Source organism: Coenobita brevimanus, chromosome 99, assembly GCF_032717465.1.
Source record: "Coenobita brevimanus isolate Jiangsu-jjx chromosome 99, ASM3271746v2, whole genome shotgun sequence".
Lineage (NCBI taxonomy): Eukaryota > Metazoa > Arthropoda > Malacostraca > Decapoda > Coenobitidae > Coenobita > Coenobita brevimanus.
The window spans coordinates 21,308,117-21,330,556 of record NC_137052.1 but is presented as its reverse complement, the minus strand read 5'-3'; the positions used below and the strand labels follow the sequence as shown (position 1 = coordinate 21,330,556).

The 22,440-nt window shown below is 41.5% G+C and overlaps 1 protein-coding gene across 1 annotated transcript in view; it reads left to right on the top strand.

The window, feature by feature from the left end:
• The window catches only part of LOC145414375 (histone lysine demethylase PHF8-like), an 82,900-nt gene that overhangs the window by 41,235 nt on the left and 19,225 nt on the right, over positions 1–22,440 (top strand). The window contains exons 12-15 of the mRNA XM_080283910.1: positions 1,995–2,147; positions 11,419–11,585; positions 15,910–16,084; positions 21,232–21,419. Coding sequence (XP_080140036.1) covers positions 1,995–2,147; positions 11,419–11,585; positions 15,910–16,084; positions 21,232–21,419 — 683 coding nt within the window. The remainder of the gene's footprint in view (positions 1–1,994; positions 2,148–11,418; positions 11,586–15,909; positions 16,085–21,231; positions 21,420–22,440) is intronic.

Here is a 22,440-nt window from a genome sequence, read left to right as displayed (position 1 = left end):
ACACACCATTACCAAATGCCAACCTCATTCTGATAATAATACTATAAACATATATGAACACTGCACATACGATAAACACCCACTCTGTGTTCACTGAGGCAGGTAAAAGGCACTGTAATTGCCCGAACTTCACTGCCACATCCGGTGTTGTAATCACTGTTTTTCGCTCACACACCATTACCAAATGCCAACCTCATTCTGATAATACTATAAACATATATGAACACTGCACATACGATAAACACCCACTCTGTGTTCACCGAGGCAGGTAAAAGGCACTGTAATTGCCCGCACTTCACTGCCACTTCAGCGGTGTTGTAATCACTATTTTTCGCTCACACACCATTACCAAATGCCAACCTCATTCTGATAATAATACTATAAACATATATGAACACTGCACATACGATAAACACCCACTCTGTGTTCACTGAGGCAGGTAAAAGGCACTGTAATTGCCCACACTTCACTGCCACATCAGCGGAGTTGTCACTCACACAGCTGGACAGATACTGATGCGTGTTTGGTCAGGGGTGGGGTGGGGGGCCCGGGGGATGGGAGGAGGGAGGTGGGGGACAGCTGGAGTGAAAGAACTTAATAGCTACTCTCCCTTGAAACAACTGGCGCATGGAAAAAAACGCGCGGTATTCAAAATATTCACAAACATTCAAGAATGACACCCGCGGTTTGGTCCAGTTTTTGCAATGTCATTCTGGGATGACACCCGCAGTTAAAGGGTTAAAACCCCTTGTCCAACAATACTCCACCTCTCCTTATGTACACTCCTACTGGCAGTTAGAACACTTTGAGTGGAGTGGCAGTCAGCCATACATTTGATCCCCAGGAGGTGACTGGAGCTGTGATCATGTAATACCATCTAGGGAAGTGAGCTGGTCCCATACCACTGAAAATTTTCTGGACTACAGTAGCTTAGTCTTGAGCCCCCACATCTCAGGTTAGATCAAATGGAAAATTTTCAGTCTTTACTTAGTTCATAATTGTCTTCTCTTAGTTTATCTTTTCCTAGTTCTTATTCATCTTTTACTTTAGCTTGTTCTTAATTGTCTTCTTTTACATTATATTGTAATTACATAGTTCCTAGTTATTATCTCATACCCTATCTGTATGTAGTTCTTAGATATCTTCATATGTCATCTTTACTTAGTTCTTAAGTGTTTACCTTACCTGTGCAGGGTGGCTTAGCGGTAGAGCGCCTGACTTGAGACCGAAGGGTCAAGAGTTCATGCCTTACCTGGGTAACTGCCCTTCTGGGAGAGGTAGCCTTCTCCTGTTACCTAGCGGGGCTATATGGTCGATCAAGGTTTAACTCTGGGAATTCATTACTGTATTTTTTCTTCCTCTGTCTTTATCTGGCTCTTTGTTATCTTTTCTTACTTTATCTTGACATAGTTCTTAGTCATCTTTTCTTGCTTTATCATTGCTAGCTCTTAGTTTTCTTCCTGTACTGTTACCTTTTCTGTACCTAGTTCTTGGCTGCTATGTTCCTGATGAGGCATTAGGTGTAGTACCACCTATAGTATTGTCTTTTCTTTAACCGGTTATTATGTTGTCTATCATTTGGCCTATCTATCTATCTATTGTCAGGTGACTTAATCCCATAAGGGATTCCCACAAACTAATCACCTTCAGATTGCCCAGTCTCCTGTCATTTGTCTGTCCTCCCTCCAATTCACCCCTCCTCTCATTTATTTCTCCACTTCATCCCTCCATCTCATCCTTAGTCTTTCCCTTCTCCTCTCCCCCTCCATGTCGCTCACATACACTTTTAGTCAGTCCCTCATTCTGCATCCTCTCCATAATGCCAGACTGTCTCAAAATATTTTTCTTTACATTTTCAGTAACATCCACATCAACACCACATTACTCCATTACTTCCTCATTCGTCTGTCTGTCTCTCCATGTAACTCTACATGTTCCTCTCAAATAGCCAATTTCCACTGTTCATTGCAATCATGGCACTTTTGAACTTACAGAACAGAGTATGACTGGTCTGACAGCCCTGGTATTACACCATACAAGCTAGTTGATCCTGAAGGAGCCCGGGTCAAGTTTGGTCGCACTGGCAGCACAGACTCTGATGTTCCCTCTACCCCAACTCCAGCTTCCACCACCAGGATCAAGATTGAGTCAGTGCACAAGTTTTTTTTTGTTTCTTTTTCTTTAAGACAAGAAGCATAATATGCAATAGTTTATATGCAAGTGTCATGTTGGAGAGGCCCAGTGGGGGAGGTTTGACTGTACTGCAAAAGCATAGGACATTAGAAATGTGATCCAAGCTTGTTGTTTTTGTTATTGCTTAAGCATGGTCCGCCTGACTAAGCAGACCAGTTGACTGCAGATAAGCTGCTGCCTCGATGGGGTTGTTCCATTGTTCCCTGCACCATTGATGTTGTATCTGTGTCTTAGTATAGCTTGTGCTGTGCAGTGCTCCATTTTATGTATTATGTTGTATGGTCCCATTCTTAAATGGGACATGTGTCATCTGTGATTCCATCCAACCCAGGTCTAAGTTGATAGCTTAAGAGGGCTGGGTGATGTCCCGATCTAAGCTGTGCTCGGAGAATTCAGTCAGCTCAAGAACGACTAAGGATATCTCTGATTAGTGGATTCCAGGAGGAAGGGAGTACTGGTATATGTGTTCTGATTGAGGGATTGTATTATCCTGTGTGTGAAGTTGGTATGTATGTGTAAGAATGTCTCAAAGTGGGATCTTATTGAGGAGAGTTGGGTAATATTTGTGTGGTGATTGTTTTATGTGCCAGCTATTGTGTGACTCTGTCATATTTATAATGGTAGGGGTGTTGTGTGTTAGCACAAGCTGCTGCATAAAACTGTGTGCCTCTGACATTGAGATACAGTATTCTTTATTAGGGAGAACTTTAGTTTCATAGTATAAGTGAGCAGTGAGAGTAGTATCGGTATAGCAGGCGGTGATACATTGAAAGTTGCTTCTTATGGTCTGGAGGGTTCTGTAACAGACATTAGATAGGATGGGAGCATGTACTGGGGAAGCATAGGACATCACAGATCCGATATACGGTATTGCCTCTTGATTAGGGGGTGTTTCATTTTGTTGGTCAAAGCCTGTCCTTGTAAGTGCCCTGAGTGCGTATAATCTGAAGGTGCATTAGTTGTGTATGTACTACTTGAAAGTTTTTCCACTGACATATTCCACTCCAAGGATCCTAGTGGAAGGGGTTATGTGGCACAGGTACCGTACATTGTTAAGAGTGATGAGAAGGGTGTACCTGTGCTCATGATTGCCACTGGTGATGAGCATATTGTTGGACCTGACGGGAGTAGTTGTCAGCCTGGTGACCTCGGCCCATGCCTGAAGTACATTGAGATAATCTTGATGCAGCGAGCTGGCTGTGTCTGTTGTGTGGTGTGATAGTAGCATTTGCATATGAGGCATTGTGTGTGGGTGATTACAATGTCAGAATACCATGCATGTGCAGGTTGAAGAATGTAGGTGAAGCAATGGAGTCATAGGGAACCCTGTTAGAGAATTTTCATGTTTGTAACAACGTGTTTTGGAATGTGATGTGTGTTTGTCTGCCTGATAAATAATTGACAGGCCAGTATATGGTGCTGTAGATTTTGATGATTAGTTTGTGTTGGGGGATAGCATCAATGGCCTGTTGTTGTAAGAAGGATACATTGTGCATGTCTCACAGAGTTGATGCCATCAGATCCATTTTGTGCCTTGCCCTGCTGTAAGGGAGTGAGGGAGATATGAACTGTGCCTTTGTTAAGAATCAGGCATTCACTTATCGTGGTTGGTGTGCTGAGTACTGTTAAGAGCTGATATGAAAAAGTGTGTGCTGAATTTTTATCAGATTTGAATATAGTGATGATTAGAGTATTTGTGAATGTTTGTTATGGCCTGAATGCCACATGGTCCTAGATGTTTCAGGTGTAAATTGCTAATGCCATCTTGCCCTGTGCTTTTAGAGTTCTTTATTTTCTTTATAATGTTGTGTGTGTGTTTTGAAGCAGAGGGAGTTACCGTATGTTGTGGTTAAAGCAGAAAGGATTGTCTATGCACGGAAAATTGTTTTCAGACTCTTTGCATCTAGGTGTAAGGTGTCTTATGCTAGCATAGTGGTTGATGAGTATGTTTGCTTGTTTTTTGTACCAGATAATTAGATGAATGTTTGTGGTGGTGGTGACGTGGATCTTGGTGGTATTTGTTTGTGATTTAGTGATCCTGAGATATGTCTTGTGAAGCTGAGAGGGATTTGTTGAGTTTGAGTGTTTTTACAAAAGCCCTCCAGTTTTCTGTTTCTTCTGATTTTGTTGTCAGTTTTTATGTTTAACGGTTGGAACTTTGTGATGGTGTCGTGTATTTACCTATTTGTATTTACCTATTTGTAGTATACAGGAATTGAGCGATGCTTGTGTTGTCCTGTCTCCATATCCACATTTATCTAGTTTACTTTTACACACATGAATGTTTTTCTCCTGCACCACCTTTTCGTCTAATTCGTTCCAAATACTTATGTATTTACCCAATATACCTAATTGAGATACACACGAAATATACTATGCTCATGGGTTCCCATCGCTGATTCTTAGTAAGTCAAATTTAGCTTTAAACTCATTTAAGTTTTTAGACTGGATGATCTCTTTGTCCAGGCTATTCCATAAGTCTATACTTCTGTAAGGAAAGCTATGTTTCTTGATATCCTTCAAGCAGCTTGACTTTTTCAATTTCATTCCGTGTCCTCTTGTTGCTCTCTTATCCCATAAAAACAGATCTTCTCGGTCAATTTTATCTACTCCCACCATGGTCCTGAACACTGCAATCATGTCTCCCCTCTTTCTCCTTTCCTCTAAGGAAGGCAAATCCTGCTTTTCCAGCCTCTCTCTGTATGACAGATCTGCCAGACTGGGGACCATTTTGGTTGCTGTTCTTTGTATTCTCTCAATCTTGTTTATATCTTTCTTTTTGTGTGGGGACCACACTACTTCTGCATATTCTAACCTGGGGCGGATCATGGCCACTATCAATTTTTTCATCATCTCCTCATCCATATAATGAAAAGCTACTCTTATGTTAGTCAAGAGTTTATTAGTCTCTCTAACTATCTTATTAATGTGCTTTTCAGGTGACAAACTATCTTGGACCAGCACTCCTAAGTCTTTCTCTTCTCTCATTTTAGTGATTCATTCATTACCCAACAAAGAATTCTTTGATGGCCTCCTGGTACTTTTACCCATTTCCATTATTTTACATTTCTTTACATTAACCCTTTAACCGCGGGCTTGTTTCGTTTTTTCTTGCGGATCCCGGGGGCATATTCGCGCTCCGATAGACTCTCTAAAAATATTTGCCAAAAATCAGTTATTAGTCCTAGAATATTAAAATCATATATGCTTATGGCACATACCTTCAGCTTTCTCCTGGGGTGTTTGTTGAGCCTTCGTTGAGTACCATAGGACTTGTGGAGACCTCTGAAGTTGGGTAACAAAGTCTCCACTTTTCACTTCCCGACGACCCGTAATATGATTACCACAGCCTGATATTATCACTAGAAACACTATTCTATGATTCTCAAATAGTTTGGAATCCATACTAAAAAAAAAAAGCACTGTGTAAGTAATGAAAATTATGAGGGTGTATGACCTTCCCACTTGCGCTAGTTCGCCGCTGGTGTTTTGTCATTTGTTATTCATAAAAACACTCATAGTTCTATTTCTATTACTATATAACACTTATATATATCTACAGTCTTTATCCATAAGTTTCCTTCAGTAACAGTAGTTTATTGTCACTGTAGGCATTCAATTTCTTTCAGTAAAATACGTAGCATTCACTTTCTCGTCCTGTATACTAGCATTGAGAGTGAATGTCACTTTCACCTTCACTTTCATAACTCAAAGTATTCATACATGCTAGAGTGAAACTTTCACTTTCATTACTCCTAGGGTATATACTCGTATTCTTATAATACTACTCATTTACATTTCTTTTTACGTTCTCTATTTTATTTACGTTAAATACATTTCTATTTTATTTATTCTGTTATGCACTGTCACTTGAAGTAACTTATAAAACTATTTTCCACTGTTCACATATATTTACATTCATTCCTTTCACTTGCTGTTTACACATTATTTACAATTCCACTTGCACTGTTTTACTCAATAAAAAGATCGTAGTCACTCTTTATCAATTGTCAGCCCTTTACCTCCTTCCACACAAGGTTTAGTAGGGGGTAAAGGTCACAGGGCCCTTTGCATGGGGCTAAAAAAGGGGCGGATGTTAGCAGGAGCGAATCAGATATACTTCCACCTTCAAAGACAACAGTGAACTGATAGTAGGGGCCTCCTGCTGCCTGGCTAGGGTGAGTACAATAGTACCAACTTCAGCCCTGTGAGACCTGCTAATATATAGCAATGAAATGATTGGCAGGAAACCAAGACAATACATAATAAATTAGGTAGTTCCAGGTGAATGTAAATATCACTTAGGCTTCTCCCTTCCTTCCTTATATATATTTTTATTACGAAAATAGATTATACGGCATATTTCAAGGGGAAATAAACAGCGAAAATTAGCGAACGAGTGCACGTGAGGTGTTGTCAGGTGATAATTAGCCAATTCTAGGTGTATGGCACTCTCACTTACCTTATTTCTTTCTTGCATATATTATTTGGTATAAGAATAGGGCATAGGGCTTATTTCAATGGATGAAGTCAGTGAAAAATTCCAGGGAAGATTTACTTAGCGTAGCACGGCCGGGCAGGCAAGAGAATAGGGTAATGGAGGGAAGTCAAGAACGGGGAGAAATGGCTAAATTGTCAACAATGGATGAGAGTACAGATGAGATTAAGAGTGCTGACTAGTATTGGACATTGGCAGTACTGATAGATGATACAAGCCTCCACTTGAAAGCCCGGGCGAATTCAAAATAACACAGAATCACAAAAGTGACGCCCCGTGGTATGATCCCTTGCTCCCAAGCGTCACGAAAGTGATGCTTCCTAGTTAAGGGGTTAAATTTCATTTCCCACATCTCCCTCTAATCATGTATCCTATCCAGATCCTCGTGCAGCATTTTACAATCCTCCTGAATCTCTACCTTCCTCAAGATCTTTCCGTCATCAGCAAATAGACTTGCATAACTGTTCACTCCATCTACCATATCATTTAAGTAAATCAGAAACATTACTGGTGCCAACACCGAGCCTTGGGGGACTCCACTTGTTACTTCCCTCCATCCAGACATCCTATCCTTTATTACTATCCTCATTTGTCTGTCTCTCAAAAAGTCTCTCTTCCATGCCAGGACTTTCCCCTTCATTTCTCTTGTATATTCTAGTTTCCACATTAGTCTCTTATGAGGTACCTTGTCAAAGGCCTTCTCTAAGTCTAAGTACACACAATCCACCCAACCATCTCTCTCCTGTACCACGTCAATTGCTCTTGGGTAAAAGCTCAACAAGTTAGAAACACATGACCTTCCACTTCTGAATCCAAACTTACATTCGGCCAAAATATTCATCTCTTCTAGATATTTTATCCATCTGTCTTTCAGGATTCTCTCGCACAATTTTGCGACCATGCTGGTTAGAGACACTGGTCTATAATTCAGGGGTTCTTCCCTGTTTCCTCCCTTATATATTGGTACCACATTTGCCCTCTTCCATTCTTTTGGCACTTTCCCCTCTTCCAGAGAACACATGATTAAACTGTGAATTTTATCTGCCAATTGTTCTCTGCATTCCTTCAGTACCCAATTAGAAATTCCATCAGGTCCTGGGGCTTTCCATACATCTTGGGTTTCCAATAATTTGTACACTTCCTGTACCTCCACTTTTATATCTTTTATCACAGGTACATTTCTAGTCACTCCCTCCCTTTCGACAAACTCTTTTTCATTAGTGAAAACTGATTGGAAACATTTGTTCATTATTTCAGCTTGCATTGCTGCATCTTTTTAGACCACTCCTTTTACTTTCAATTTGATGATTCCTTCCTTTTGTTTCAGTTTGCCATTATCAAAACTATAAAACAGTTTGGGTTCATCCTTGCATTTGTCTATTATACCTTTTTCAAAATTCCTTTCTTCTTCTCTCATTTCTAGTTCTTTTATATTCTTCCTTTGTTCTGGTGTTGCCTCTCTTTCTTCAGTTGTTCCACGCCTTATCTCTCTCTTTTTGTGCTGTGTACACCTCCTTTTTCCTGTTTTCTTTCCCTCTTATTCTTGGTACAAATTTTTCCACTCCCAAATTATAGAGGTCTAGAAAGATATCCCACTTCCTTTGTATCTCTCTTGTTTCTCTGAATTTTCTCCAATCCGCATTTTCAAAAAATTTTCTCAGTCCTGTGAAATTAGCTTTCCCAAAGTTGTATCTTCCCTGTCAATGAAGTTCGTCTCTTGGCTCGACGTTCTCTGTTATCATCTTGAATACAATGACATGATCACTTTTTCCTATAGGACAGAAATATTTCAATGATTCTATTACATCTGGTTCTTTGGTAAATAGTAAATCTAACCTTGCTGGTGTGTCCTCACCTCGGAACCATGTCTCTTCTTTGACCCATTGCATCATCACATTATTATGTGTGTGTGTGTGTGTGTGTGTGTGTGTGTGTGTGGAGGGTGTTTTATGGGCAAACAGTCTCTTATATAAAGCTTGGATTGTAGTGTCTTCTTTTGCCTTGTGACATGTTATGTTGGTCATTATTAAGTATGATGTTAAGTCTGTTAATGTTTCTGTCAATCTTTGTGATGTACAGTATGTGTCGTTTAGAGTGCTGAAGTGCTTTGTTTCTTCGGTGAATTTTATCCTGTCGGCTTTCTTGTAATTGTGTAAGTGATGTGTGGCTGCTTTAGTTTAGAACACATTCCTGTGATGATAATGATAAGGAGATTAACCCTGGTGTGTCTGGCCAAGTAGACCCACCAACTGCAGGTAAGCACTCGCCTCTGCAGGGTCATCCCGTGCAGTGAATGCTCCCATGCAGTGGACAGCACCTTGCCGCAGTGAGGTGAGGAGGAGTATAGTTTGGTTTGTAGATGGATACCACATTTGCTCCTCTCCATCCAAGTAACAGGGGCACCATAGTAGGCTCAACATCACTCCGTTATTTGGTTACTCTATATGGTTACTACCCATCATTGTAAATGGTTTTCTGGGTTACAGGGAACCATTAGGATTGTTTCTCAGTGTAGAGCAGTGGTTCTCAACCAGGGGTAAATTTACCCCTAATGGCCAAGGGTAAATATATCAATCCAGAGTAATATTTCTGAAATGTTTAGTAAATAAGTAAACTAACTGAGACACTGCAGCAGCAGTGTTTCCACCATTAATGCTTCCAGTACTGTATTTTTGTTTGACTGATATGAGTGAACTGTACAGGTATACCCCCTATACGATCCCCCTTTATGTGATACCCCACCTTAGCAATGTAAAAAAATTAACACCCTTCCCAGCCAGTTGATGGCCGGTCCCCGGTTATACGGTGGGTTTTCTTTTTTTGAACAAATTTTGATGATATTTTTTACTTTAAATTTTGTGTTTAGGTTTATTTAAAAACTGTTGTTAGACTTAGAGTAATGTGTTTTTGTCATACGTTGGGTGAACACTCATTTTTGGGTACAGTTTACTTTTTTTTTTTTTTTTCCATACTTATTTTTGATGATCTTCAGATTCAATTTTTGGGTTTAGATGAGGTATAAACTGGTTTTAAACTTTGTTTAGCTTGCTTTAAACCTTTCTGGGGGTATAGGTGAGCTAGAAACTTGTTTTGGGACTCATTTGGGTGGGTTTAGGACTTGGTTGGAGGGGGAATCCCAACGCTTCCAAATGGATCCCTATATTTTCTGTTATAATGTCCGTGATTAGCGATACCCCAGCTCAACGATGGGTTTTCCCAAACACGTCTCATTGTTATAATGGGGATGACCTGTATTTTGTTGTCCTTTATCAAAGTTAATTTCTTACAATACCTTTTTATTAAAGGTATTTTCTATATCTGTATATTGTGCTTTTATGTCTTTTATTGGGAGATGGGGGGGGGTGCATCAAGCCTTCGGTATCTATCTGTCTATTGCCAGACGCCTCAATCCCGTAAGGGGTGGCCACACACAAATCACCTCCACGTAGCCCCGTCCATTGCCACTGCACTGCCTTGCTCCCAGCTCACACCTCCCTCTATCATATACCTCTCCACTCCATCCCTCCATCTCATCCCCAGCCTCCCACTTCCTCTCCCCCCATCCACCTCACCCGCATACACTCTCCTCATTACTCTCTCGCTCTCCATCCTCTCCACATGGCCAAACCACCTCAGTGTATTTCTCCTAATGCTCTCCATCACATCCACATCCACACCTCAATGCTCCTTCACTTTCTTATTTGTCAGTTTGTCTCTCCATGAAAGACAACATGCTCCTCTCAGATAACTCATTTCCACTGCTCTCACTCTTGACTTGTGTCCCTCCTACAAGGTCCAAGCTTCACTTCCATACGTTAGAGTTGGTTAGAGTTGGAATATTGAATGTGAAATTACACAAAATTAGCATGGAACCCCAACTTCACAGCATCATATTTCCAGCTGTGGCCATATTACGAAAACCAGGTTGTGTTTCCATACTACAAGCAATGTACTTCATGCAATCACCCACTCCACACCAAAATGGACCATTTGTCCACGTCAGTTGCTGACGGCACTTGAAAGTAGCCATGTGACGCAAACCTGGACATGCTGGACAAAAAACACCTGTTTCGGGTGGAAAACAGCCAAGGTTAGCACTTTTACTATCACTAGGCTGATTTTGACCACTTTTCAGGTCTATTCATGGGAGGAAAAAAAAAAAGTAAAAAATGGCCGGCACTAGGAGTCGCTCAGCCTCCCACACCCTAGACTGGAAGCCCAAAAACCGTCGAAGGCTCAGGCACAAAACAAATTAAATATACCAGACTTCAGTAGCCCTGCCTTAATACCCCTACACCTCTAAGAGAATAACATGGAATTGGCTGTGATGGTGACCATCATCCACTCATTTGATGTAGTGCTGCCTACTTCATTCTTCACCTTTATCATTCTTTTTCTGTGTCAGTCCTCCTGTCTTCCTATTTCTCTCATCTTCTCTGTCGCTTTTTATTGCTCTTCTTTCCTTTTCAGATGGCTTTACACTGAGTGATGAGCCTAATGATTTTCTGTAAACCAGGAAACCATTTGCTGCACAGGGTGGCAACCATATAACAACTCATAAGCATTCACTACATGTCAAAAAATGGGTTGGTGGAGAGCTAGTGCCCCTCCCGGTAAAGCAACTAATTCAGGGACAAATGGCCACCCAAATGGGATTATACTGTCTGGCTGTAGGTAGTTAGATAGATAGATAGATAGGTCATTATTATTTTTTATACCTTATACAGAAGTGATGGCATAGAGGTGAAGCAGTACAATGAGAGTGTGTATGACTTCCATGAGGAATGTGATAGTGACGACCGCGATCCCCCTGGTCTTATGATTGACGAGACACCTCGGCGCAAGGCACCCAGAACTCCTCTCACTCAAGATACCCTCAAAATAAAGCTGACAGGTGCTGTACTTGAAGTTGATGTGTTTGTGTATGATGGTAATATCTACCTATACAGACCACCTTAGCAACTTAAAATTGCCAGTTATCCATTGGAAAGCTGAGATGTAATTTGAGATTGACACCAGTATAGTGTTAGTCAGAAAGAATTGCTATGTAAGGAATGTACTATTTTAGTATTATTCTGCCATACAGCTACAAGAAATAGACTGCAGAAGAATGAAAACCTCCACCAAGTTAAGGTGGACAAATTATAACTTTAGTTTTTGTACATTATGTATGATTGTATCACACATGTACAGTACCTTACTGGACATCTCCATGTTATAAGTTGTGCTTGTTAGTAGCTATTACATTTGAATGAAATGGATACAGTATCTGCTTTTGAAGCAGGATGGGCCCAACCACTTACTGGAAGAAGCTTGTGGAAAATTATATGTGCATCAAACTGTTATATCGACTGAGGTTTGCTTCTTTGTTTAGTACTCATTGCTGGAAAATGAACAAATCTGAGTAAGTTCACTTACTGAGTTGTAGGCAAAATATCTGGCTACCTCCACCAACATAGTTGGATTGTGGTTATGTAGTCACCTGTGTCTGTTTGTGTACAAGATAGATATATATATATATATATATATATATATATATATATATATATATATATATATATATATATATATATATATATATATATATATATATATATATATATATATATATATATATATATATATACAGTATATATATATATATATATATATATATATATATATATATACAGTATATATATATATATATATATATATATATATATATACATTCACTCAGGGATGAGTGAGGTTGGTCAGTCTCTTCTTTAATGTCGGGACGAACTGCCTAGCCCCGGGCTCCTACGCTCCTCATGGGGCAATGTAGGACTGGATGATGGATGGATGGATATATATATATATATATACTGTATATATATTTTATATATGAAGACAAAGGAACCAAAGGCCAGGAGCCTGCAAATTGTTCCCTCCAGGACCAAAAACAAGATAACAGAGAGCCAAATTCAGTGAAAACTGGTGGATAGATGGGCAATGGATCAAGGAAGAATTGCTTAGATATTGAGGTGGATCCAGATTTGGATGCAGGAATAAATACAAATTTTATTGGTGCTGTCAGAGGTATGCACTCTGAGATTGTGTAACTGAGCAGCCTAAGACTGTTAAATTAATTGTCTGTGTGAGATTATATAAGTATTTGAATAATTCTTTACCAAACGGGCACAGCCTTTCCTTATTTTCTATTGAAATGAGTCTTTTACAGGTTACTTGTTATTATTCCCGGATTACCACCATTACTGGGCATTTTTATAAACTTATCTCTGAAAGCTATAATGAGGATTTCAAATGCTTAAATAGTCTGCCTGTCTACCAGTAGCCGGCCATATTTAACATTCGTAATGTGCATTTTTTAAATTTGAAAGCTGGCTGTCAAATGCAAGTGAGGTTAGGTTGGATTAGGTTTGGTTTGGTTAGGTTAGGTTTGCTTAAATCATCAAGTTTCCCATTGCTCTGACACGGAATACACTAACGCCTCCAGTCAGAGCGATGGTCGGTAAACAACTCGACCAGTCAGAGAGATCGTCGATAAACACTGCTGTGGGCAACCCGGCCTCATCCTTAAGTACCCCAAAATAGGTATACTGTATTTTGTTTTTTTTCGGTCACTTCTTTCAGTCACACTCAACAGTTAACAAGCTGTGTTGCATATGTACCAAAATTGCATACCTTGAGATAGTGAGTTTGTTTTAATGTAGGTGGAATCGCTGCACCTGTTTGGTAAAGAATTACCGGTATTTGTATGGTAAGAAAGAGGAATTACAGCAGTAAAGCATAAATTTTATTAGTATCAGTGGAGTATGCTCTTTCCTTGTGCTTTCTAATTTGAAATGTATTAACCACCTCATTTTGATAGCATCATCATCATCTGGACCTCCTTTCCCACCCTAGGGCAGGGTGAGGTTTACAGACTTTCTAGACAGCCATAGTTTGCCAGATTAATGGGACATGCTTCTCTTCGCTCACTATTCAAACCCCTGAAATCCTGGCTCCTTCTTATAGGCCAAAAAAAATTTCACCACATTCTGTAGCCTGGCATACACCTATCTGATGGAGCCAATCCGAACTCTGTCACGTTAGAAAGGGGTGCCAAATCCTTGGTCATGCACTTCCGCGCACAAAATTCATCCAGCCAGCTCAATCTCTTGTCAGTCCCTTAGCCACACCAACTTCCATACCTCTCTTCCTCACACAATCATCCACCATATCCCTCCACCTTGGCCTACCTCACCTCCTTCCTCCTTCAGATTCACTCAGATATACCCTTTTCACCACTCTGTTGTCATCCATTCTTTCCACATGACCAAACCGTCTTAGTACACTCTCTCCGATTCTGGTGTCCACAGACTCCCTCACTCAGAGAGAAGGCCTGTGACAAGAGTCCCTAGGGAGGTGGGGAAGTGGACAATGAGAAAGCTTGGGATGGAGGAGTGGCTGGTTTCATTGGTATTGGCAGTGTATGGTGTGAGAGTGCTCACACCAGAGTGTGAATAGACATTTGAGTGATGAGTTTTGCTATAAATGTTGGCATGCATCAGGGGTCAGTCTTGAGCCCCTTTGCTGTTTGTCATGATGCATAAAGCTCCTCATGTGACCCTAGAAAGACTGCCATGGGAGATGTTGTATGCTGATGACTTGGTGTTGATTGCAGAGAATGAAAGGGACATGGAGAAAAGATTTAGGAAATGGAGAGACAGAATAGAACACAAGGGTTTGAGAGTAATTGCGGATAAAACAAAAGTGATGATATCTAGAGCTGGTGGTGGTACTGGCAAAGCAGGAGTGTGGCCATGTGCAGTTTGCCACAAGGGTGTGGGAAGTACCCCCATCTTGTGCAGTGTTTGTGATAAGTGGGTATGTAAAAGATGTAGTGGTATTGGAGATAGACTGTGAAATAGTGGTTTTAGAGATAGACTGCAAAATAACGCCAATTTCGTGTGTGTTGTGTGTTGGGGCAAGTATGTAGAAATTGTCTGGTGGGAAAAAATTGATCTTGCTGGAGAGTCTCTTGATAATGGTTAGGAGCTTTGTTATATGAAAGACATGTTATGTGCTGGAGATGAGGCTGGAGCTATCTCAGTGGGCAGGATAAGGAGAAGGTTCAGGTAATTGTTGCTCTCCCTCCCAAGGGAGATCACTGCTAAGGGATCTTTGTATGTGACATGTTAGGAGTGTAATACTTTATGGTAATGATACCATCCATCCATCATCCAAATCCTACATTACCCCATGAGGAGCGTAGGAGCCCGGGGCTAGGCAGTTGGTCCTGACATTTAAGATGAGAGTGACCAGCCTCACTCATCCCTGAGTGGCATTACATGAGCAAAAACCCCAACCACCTCTTGGATATAAACCTTCACCGGCTCAATCCGATTGGAGCACAATAATTACCCACTAAACCACCAGGTGCCATAATTTGGTTATATGGTTACCACCCAGCATAGTAAATAGTTTCCTGGTGTACAGGAAACCATTTGGCTTGTCACTCAGTGTAGAGTCACCCATAGGCAGAGGAAAGAGGAAAGAATGAAGGAATGAAAGACAGAAGAGGGAGTGTAAAGTCACCCGTAGGCGGAAGGACAAGGAAAGAATGAAGGAAAGAAAAATAGAAGAAGATGGAAGGAAAGAAGGATGGAGGAGAGGACAGGGCAGACACCTGAGAGCAGTACTACATTGAGTGAGTGGATGGTGAGCGCCCCCACCTACCACAACGTGGGTAGTAAAGGAGGAGATATTTGTAGGCTCAAACAAATGGAAAGGACAGTAATTAGATAGATATTTTGTGCATCCTTGAATGTGAGGCCTGTTGGGCTAGTATTGCAGTTGAAGTGTTGAGAGGAAGGATGGGACTGGAATGTATTTGTGTTTTAATGAGAAGGGGTAGATTGAGATGGTTTGAGCGTGTTGAGAGGATGGAAGACAGCAGTTGGGTGCGGAAGGTGAGAAGTGTGAATGTCGAGGGTAAGTTTGTGAGAGGGGCGGGAGGTCATATAATGTGACCTTGGGGATAAGGAACTGAATAGGGAGGCTGCTAGAGATCGAGCAGAATGGATAGCTATCATTAGGTGACCAAGACCAATGCATGGAAGCATGTTGGAGCCTGTATAAACAATTCAGATCAAAGTGAAGTGGTTAATACTGGATGGATTACAGATATATTGTGTGTGTTTATAGTTATGAAGTTTGTTATGGAGCAACCAGTTTCTTTCCAGGTGCCACAGTTTTCACTGTGACAAGTGGTGATGTGGTGTGTGGTGAGACGGTTGATGTAGCAGAAGAGGTGGAAGTGGCGCCTTCTCACAATCCTGCTCACAATGGCATCGATGAGCTCCTCCGTGCTTCAGCTTATGCCCCAGATTTCAACGAGGATTCACCTGCGCGCATGGATGACCTTGAGTAAGATTGGGAGTGGAATTTTGTGAGGGTAATGGTAAAGTGTTCTTCCATGTATTGATATTGAGCTAGTTAGTAAGAGGGATGAAGAGAATGTGTTTAGATGGTTGGACATTTGGAGGGAACAGATATAGATAGTGTAGTGAAAAGGGTATATGTGAGCAAGTTTGAAGGTGGGAGGAGGCATGGAAAGTGAAGAAGAAAGTGAATAGATATAGTAAATGAGTGTGTAAGAAAGCGAGGTATAGAATTTGATAAGGCATAGGAACTGACAGAATTGAAGCAGCTGGGTGACCAAAAGTGATATCCTCATTATCAGGGCTATATGGCGTGAAGGGGTGTCCGAATAGTCCAAAGTCACGATTAATCCAACGGAAACAAACCACAAGCTCTGTTAGATTGATTTGTTTACCACTAATGTACGATTAACTTTAAGCAGTAGAAAGACATTACCAGTTCAATTCATATCCCCCCCAGTTTGTTTTTGTATTTTTCTGACTATTTTCAGTGTGGTAAATTGCCTATTCCTGCCGAAAAATTTCCCCCTTGTTTATTATCATCACATTTCTTCAGCCGCACCTATGAGTGTTTGTTTCTGGCACGGTGGAAGAAACTCCGTGTACTCAAAGGTGGATTATGTTTCCCAATTTCTCATTTGGAAATTTTGGTTAGATTGGGTTAGGTCAGGTTAAAATATTAGGCACAGTTAAGGTAGGTTAGGTTAGGTTTAGTTAAACACTTGGATTAGGACAGTCTTTTTCGCCATTACACTGACGAACCAAAGAGTTGTCTCAGTGGAACAGTTAATAACAAAGGGTGACAGAGTGACTTGGAGGCGTTTTGTCTGCGGCCACCCTTTGTGGGATTAGGGCGTCGGGCTATAGATACATAGATAGAAAAAATTTAACAAGAAATGTTTATTCACCAACCCAGAAATAATCAGAAAAATATAACAGAGTGTCAGGAAGAAGAACTGATTTGGGTATGTGCTTCGACTGCTTAAAGCAAAGTGTATGTTTACTCCCCTTAGTGTCTGTGGGTTCAGAAATTTATGTGCTCCCATGGCTGGCCCCAGGACCCTTTTTTCAGAGTTCTAAAATCAACTTTTTCATACTGATGTAAAAAGAATCATCTGGCCCACCAAGCAATGTATTTTATGTAGTTTCCTAAACCCATCATGTGATTTGCTATGATTCATGAACGATTTTTTTTTTTTTTTTTTTTTTTTTTTTTTTTACAGAATGGAGGAAGGAAAAACAAATGAATTAAAAAAAAAAAAAAAAAAGTAATCCATACACCAGATTACTGGTGGCCCCCATTCATAAAATATCTGTAACAGTTAGACTTGAACAGCTGCGGTTGAAAATTGGAGGGAAACAACTCTGGGGAAGCGAGTTCCAGAGAGATGCAGTTCGGGGAATGAAAGAATTCTGATGGGAAGAAATTTTGCAATATGGCTGAGTGACATTCCAGTCATGAGCGCTACCAGATGCCTGAGTAGCACGAGGGAAGGCATGGAGAGGTGGCACCATGGACGCAACTTCGTCTGAGCATTTGCCAAAAAAATATCTGTAAAATAATGCAAGGGAGGCAACATTCCTTCTTACTTGCAGGGGAGGTAGTTTATTTGTAATGGCAGGGTTGTTAATAATTCGAACAGCTTTGTTCAGAATTTATCTAGTTGTTTTAATGCAACCTCTCCACATCCATTCCACAAGGGTGAGCAGTATTCAAGCTGAGAGCGCACATGACTCTTATCAATTATAGCCAACTGCTCATCAGCGAAGATGTTACGGACTCTGTACAATAATCCAAGTTTCTTTGAGGCAGTTTTAGCAAGTGATCTAACTTGAGAGGTCCAGCTGAGGGCACTGTTAAGTGAGACACCAAGAATTTCAATACTTTTGGATATGGGAATATTAGTGGCACTGAAGGTAATGTACGAATGTGCCAATATCTGTCTATTAGTAAATTGTATATATTTAGTTTTACTAGCATTCAAAGAGACAAGTTTGTCTTGTCCCCATTCACTGATTGTAGATAGGTCTTGATTTATGGAGATGGCTGTACTGAGTTGAGAGGTGGAGATATTAGACTTTGTAAATGGGTGTCTGAGAGTGAATGAACTATGTAGTGTTGAGTCATCTGCTATGAATGGATGGGATTGTGGGTGACAGATAAGAGATCATTAATATGAACCAGGAATAGGGTTGGTGCCAGAACTGATCCCTGCGGCATGCCGGTGTTAATTGAGTGGAAATTGGAATATACATCATCTACAGTGCTCGTCAGAAGTATGGAGCGCCCTGCGTCCCTCCTGAGAAACAAACCTTTCAACATTGAAAAAACATATAAATAATGCATTTTATTTACCTTTAGTGCTTCATAGGGTAGCCTTTACGTTTCTTCACGGACCAGAGACGTCTTGGAAGTGAAAGGGTGAGGCTCCTGAGGTGCTGGAGTGGTATTTTGTCCCAGGAGTCACGAATGGCGGCTTCCAGCTTAGGCAGAGAGCTCACGTCCTTCCCTTGGAGACTCCTCTTTACGAGGTACCAGAGGTTTTCAATCGGGTTGAGGTCTGGGCTATTTCCTGGCCAGTCTGTCATGAATGATACCTCACAGTCACGAAGCCAATTGGTGACCGATTTGGCCTTGTGAGCAGGTGCACCGTCCTGCTGAAACACTCGTGCACCTGTTAGCTCGAAGGAGTCTGGTAAATGATCACACAGAAGCTCCAGGTAAACATCCTGATTCACTCTGAGGTTCTTGGGAAGTACAACAAGCTTCCCCAAACCCTTCCCTGAGAAACAACCCCATACCATGAGTGAATCAGGATGTTTAACTGTGCTTTCTACATACTGTGGGTCAAGTGGGTCACTACCTTTGCGTGCTCCTCTGTTACAGGTAACACTAAACGTTGCCTCATCAGACCACAACACTGACAACCATTGCTCCTCACCCCAATTTAGATATTTATTAGCAAAGGCAAGCCTACGAATTCTCTGGCTGCTAGAGAGAAGAGGCTTTTTCACAGGCCTGTGACTTGTGTAACCAAGCTCATGCACCCTACGAGACACTGTTCTCACTGACACCTCACCAAACACTTCCGGGTTGCCCTCCTTAATTTTCCTTGCACTCACACGAGGATTAAACTCCACTGCACGTTTTAAAACATTAACAGACCTTGGGGAAGTTTTCCTAGGCCTACCAGACCTCGGTTTCTTTGTGGGAACTTCACCACTGTTTTCCTCCCGAAACCGCGCACACCAACAACGCACTGTCGATCGTGCCACACCAACCAATTCACTAATTTCCTTTGTCTGGTGGCCTGCCTCCTTTAGAGCAATGATCTGGGATACGATTTCACTCGATAGTTCACGGGTAGGTGCCATAACAAAGTTTTGAAGGCCAAAACACTGCGGGACACTCGGTAAAAAATGGCGCAATTTGAGAGGGACACTCGGCGGAGTTCCTCTCTCTCAGGCAGCCCGTGGGCGACTGAGGCGGGAACCAACCAGCGCGTTGGAAGGCCTCAGGCTACCGTGACGTCATGCTCGGAGCTCAAACTTGTGGCTCAATTCTTACCCCCCAAAATGGGTGATTCTTTTTGGGCCATAAGTATTGCGCGCCCGGCGGACAACGCTGAATACTTTTGACGAGTACTGTATGTAGATGAGGTGGAGGGAGGGGTAGACCGAGGATGAGGTGGAGGGAGGGAGTTGAGAGGTATGTGAGGGAGGAGGGGGTGAGTTGGGGGGAGGATAGTCAAATGGTGGGTGACAGAGCGACTTGGAGGCGTTTTGTCTGCGGCCACCCTTTGCGGGATTAGGGCGTTGGGCTATAGATAGATAGATCTTGAATGCTGAAATGCTCCATTCTATACATAGCATCTCGCGTAAAACATCGTTTTCTATTATCACATCCACTGTATGGGGGATCCGTTGGTGCATACCCAGCTCTAATGGTGATAGGTAATGGTGACCATCATCCACTCACCTTATGTATTGCTGCCTACATCTTTCTTCACCTTTATCATTCTTTTGCTCTTCCTATTTCTCTCAACCTTCCTGTAATTTTTTTATTACTTCTCTTTCTACTTCAGGTGGCTTTACACTGAAGAACAAGCCTAAGGGTTTCCTGTAACCCAGGAAATCATATACAATGCTGGTTGGTATCCATATAACCAAAAACAGTGTGATGTGGAGCATGCTCAGGTGCCCCTGTTAAGTGGGTTGAGAGAAACAAATGCAGTGTCCATTCAAGAATGAAACCTCTACACCCCTCTCTGTGCCTGTAGGGAAGCACTGCCTACTACAAGGGAACATCAGTTCATTAAATGGACTGGCTCTGTAGGGGTCGTTGTTTGCATGTGGTTGATGAATTTGCCCAAACCTTACAGACTGGGGTTACTTAACAACAGCAACAACTCCGCTGCTAATTAGGAAACCTTAAGGTAAATTCTTGGACTGGTCAGAGTTGCACAGTTTGTCTACCCCCTGTTCCTATCCTCCAACCAGTACAAATGCAACTTGGCCTTAATATTATATGTTGTGAGTCAGTCTAGGAAAAGATTGGGACTTGAGAAAAATATATTGTTTATCATAATGACTCTTGTAATTGAAAGGCATTGGTCTAAGCCAACTTCTTAAGCCAGTGTGCTGAGTGTGGATTATGTAGAGCTGTATTTCTTAATATACACTTTGGTAACCTGGCAATAGAGGTCTCAGGTGGAAGTAGACTGCCGTAAGTGTTAATACCTCATTGTACGTATCCAAGAAGTGACTGGAATTTTTTCAGTAATATAAAAGTTGCCAAGACTGTACATTGGTCTCCTGTTGTTAAAGTGATTTAGATTAGCCTAGCTTGTAACCTAGTTTGTCCTTTGTTCTTCTCACACTCGGATTTTTTTCTTCTTCTTCTTTTCTTTCCAAGGACTAGGTGCAGGGACAGGATGGAGCATTACTGTATGTGAGTGAAAGTGAGTGAAAGTGGAACGAGATGGAGGGAGAGGAGTCTGATTGCTGAGGACAAGGTTGCAAGGAAGCAGTTGGTTTATGGCTGCCATCTCCAGGATTAAGGCGTTTGGAAAATAGATAGATTTCCATCTTATGACTCATCATAATATTTCTGTCAACACTATCATCTTTTAGTAGTGAAAGTGGGCGAGCCTCCCCATCGACACGTGAGGCTATTGCTGGGATGCTGAGTATGAGCCGGGTTGTGCCAGGCAGCCGGCAGCCTTCCGCTCGCAAACATGCAGCTGCCCGACATCCCAAGCCTCGCCGACGCTACGATGATGATGATAACATGAGCAAAGTGCACCAAGATGAAGACTATGGTATGTCACAGCTAAGTCCTTTTTTTAATGCATTGACACTGATATGACTAGACAGCTTCAGTGCTTAGTTATACAAACATCCTTCAGCTCCCTAATCTTCAAAAGGAGGTTGGTGGTCTTCAGCAATAGAGATTCAGCCTGCAGTTCATCAAGTTCATGTCCAAGTGAGCCTTGGGTCACAAGAACAGCAACAATTACCTACAGGTCTTATTTAACTTTGGGGAGACTTTTTATAGTGAGAAATCAGAAGAAATTTTCAGTACACTCCTACCTTATAATAAGTCTCCCCAAAGCTGAATAAATCTTGAGCTGGCAGTAAGAACAGAATGAAACTATTGTTGACTGAAGGGGGTTACTTTTGGGAGGAGGTAAAGAAAGTAAGACAGTGAAAGGAGAAATAGTAGAGGAATGAAAGATGGGAATAATAGATAGTTGGTGGAGAAGAGAGAGAAAAGGAGATGGAAGGAGCACTTTGAGGATTTGTTGAATGTAGAGAGTGATAGCAGTGTGAGTATAAGTGGTTGGGGAATGGCTGGGAGAAGAAGAGATGAAAGGAGGGAAGAAATCAGTAAGGCAGAAATAGCTGAAGCACTGAAGATCAAGATGGGAAAGGCCCCAGGCATTGGTGGAGTGTGTGGTGAAATGCTGAGGTATGGGGGTGAGATTGTTGTGAAGTGGATATGGAAGTTGTGTAGATTGGCTTGGGAAGAGGAAGGGTTCCAGAGGACTGGAAATCAGGTATAATTGTTCCTTTATACAAAGGAAAAGGAGAGGGAGAAGTATGCAGAAACCATAGGGGTATTTGCCTTCTTAGTGTGTTTGGAAAAATATATGGTAGAATACTTATTGATAGGGTTAGGCATATAACAGAGGAGCTAGTTGGAGAAGAACAAGGGGGATTTGGGAAGGGGAAAGGGTGTGTAGATCAGATATATGTTGTAAGATGTTTAGTGGAGAAGTATCTACAGAAGGGATAGAAAGTGTATGCTGCCTTCATGGACTTGGAAAATGCATATTGCAG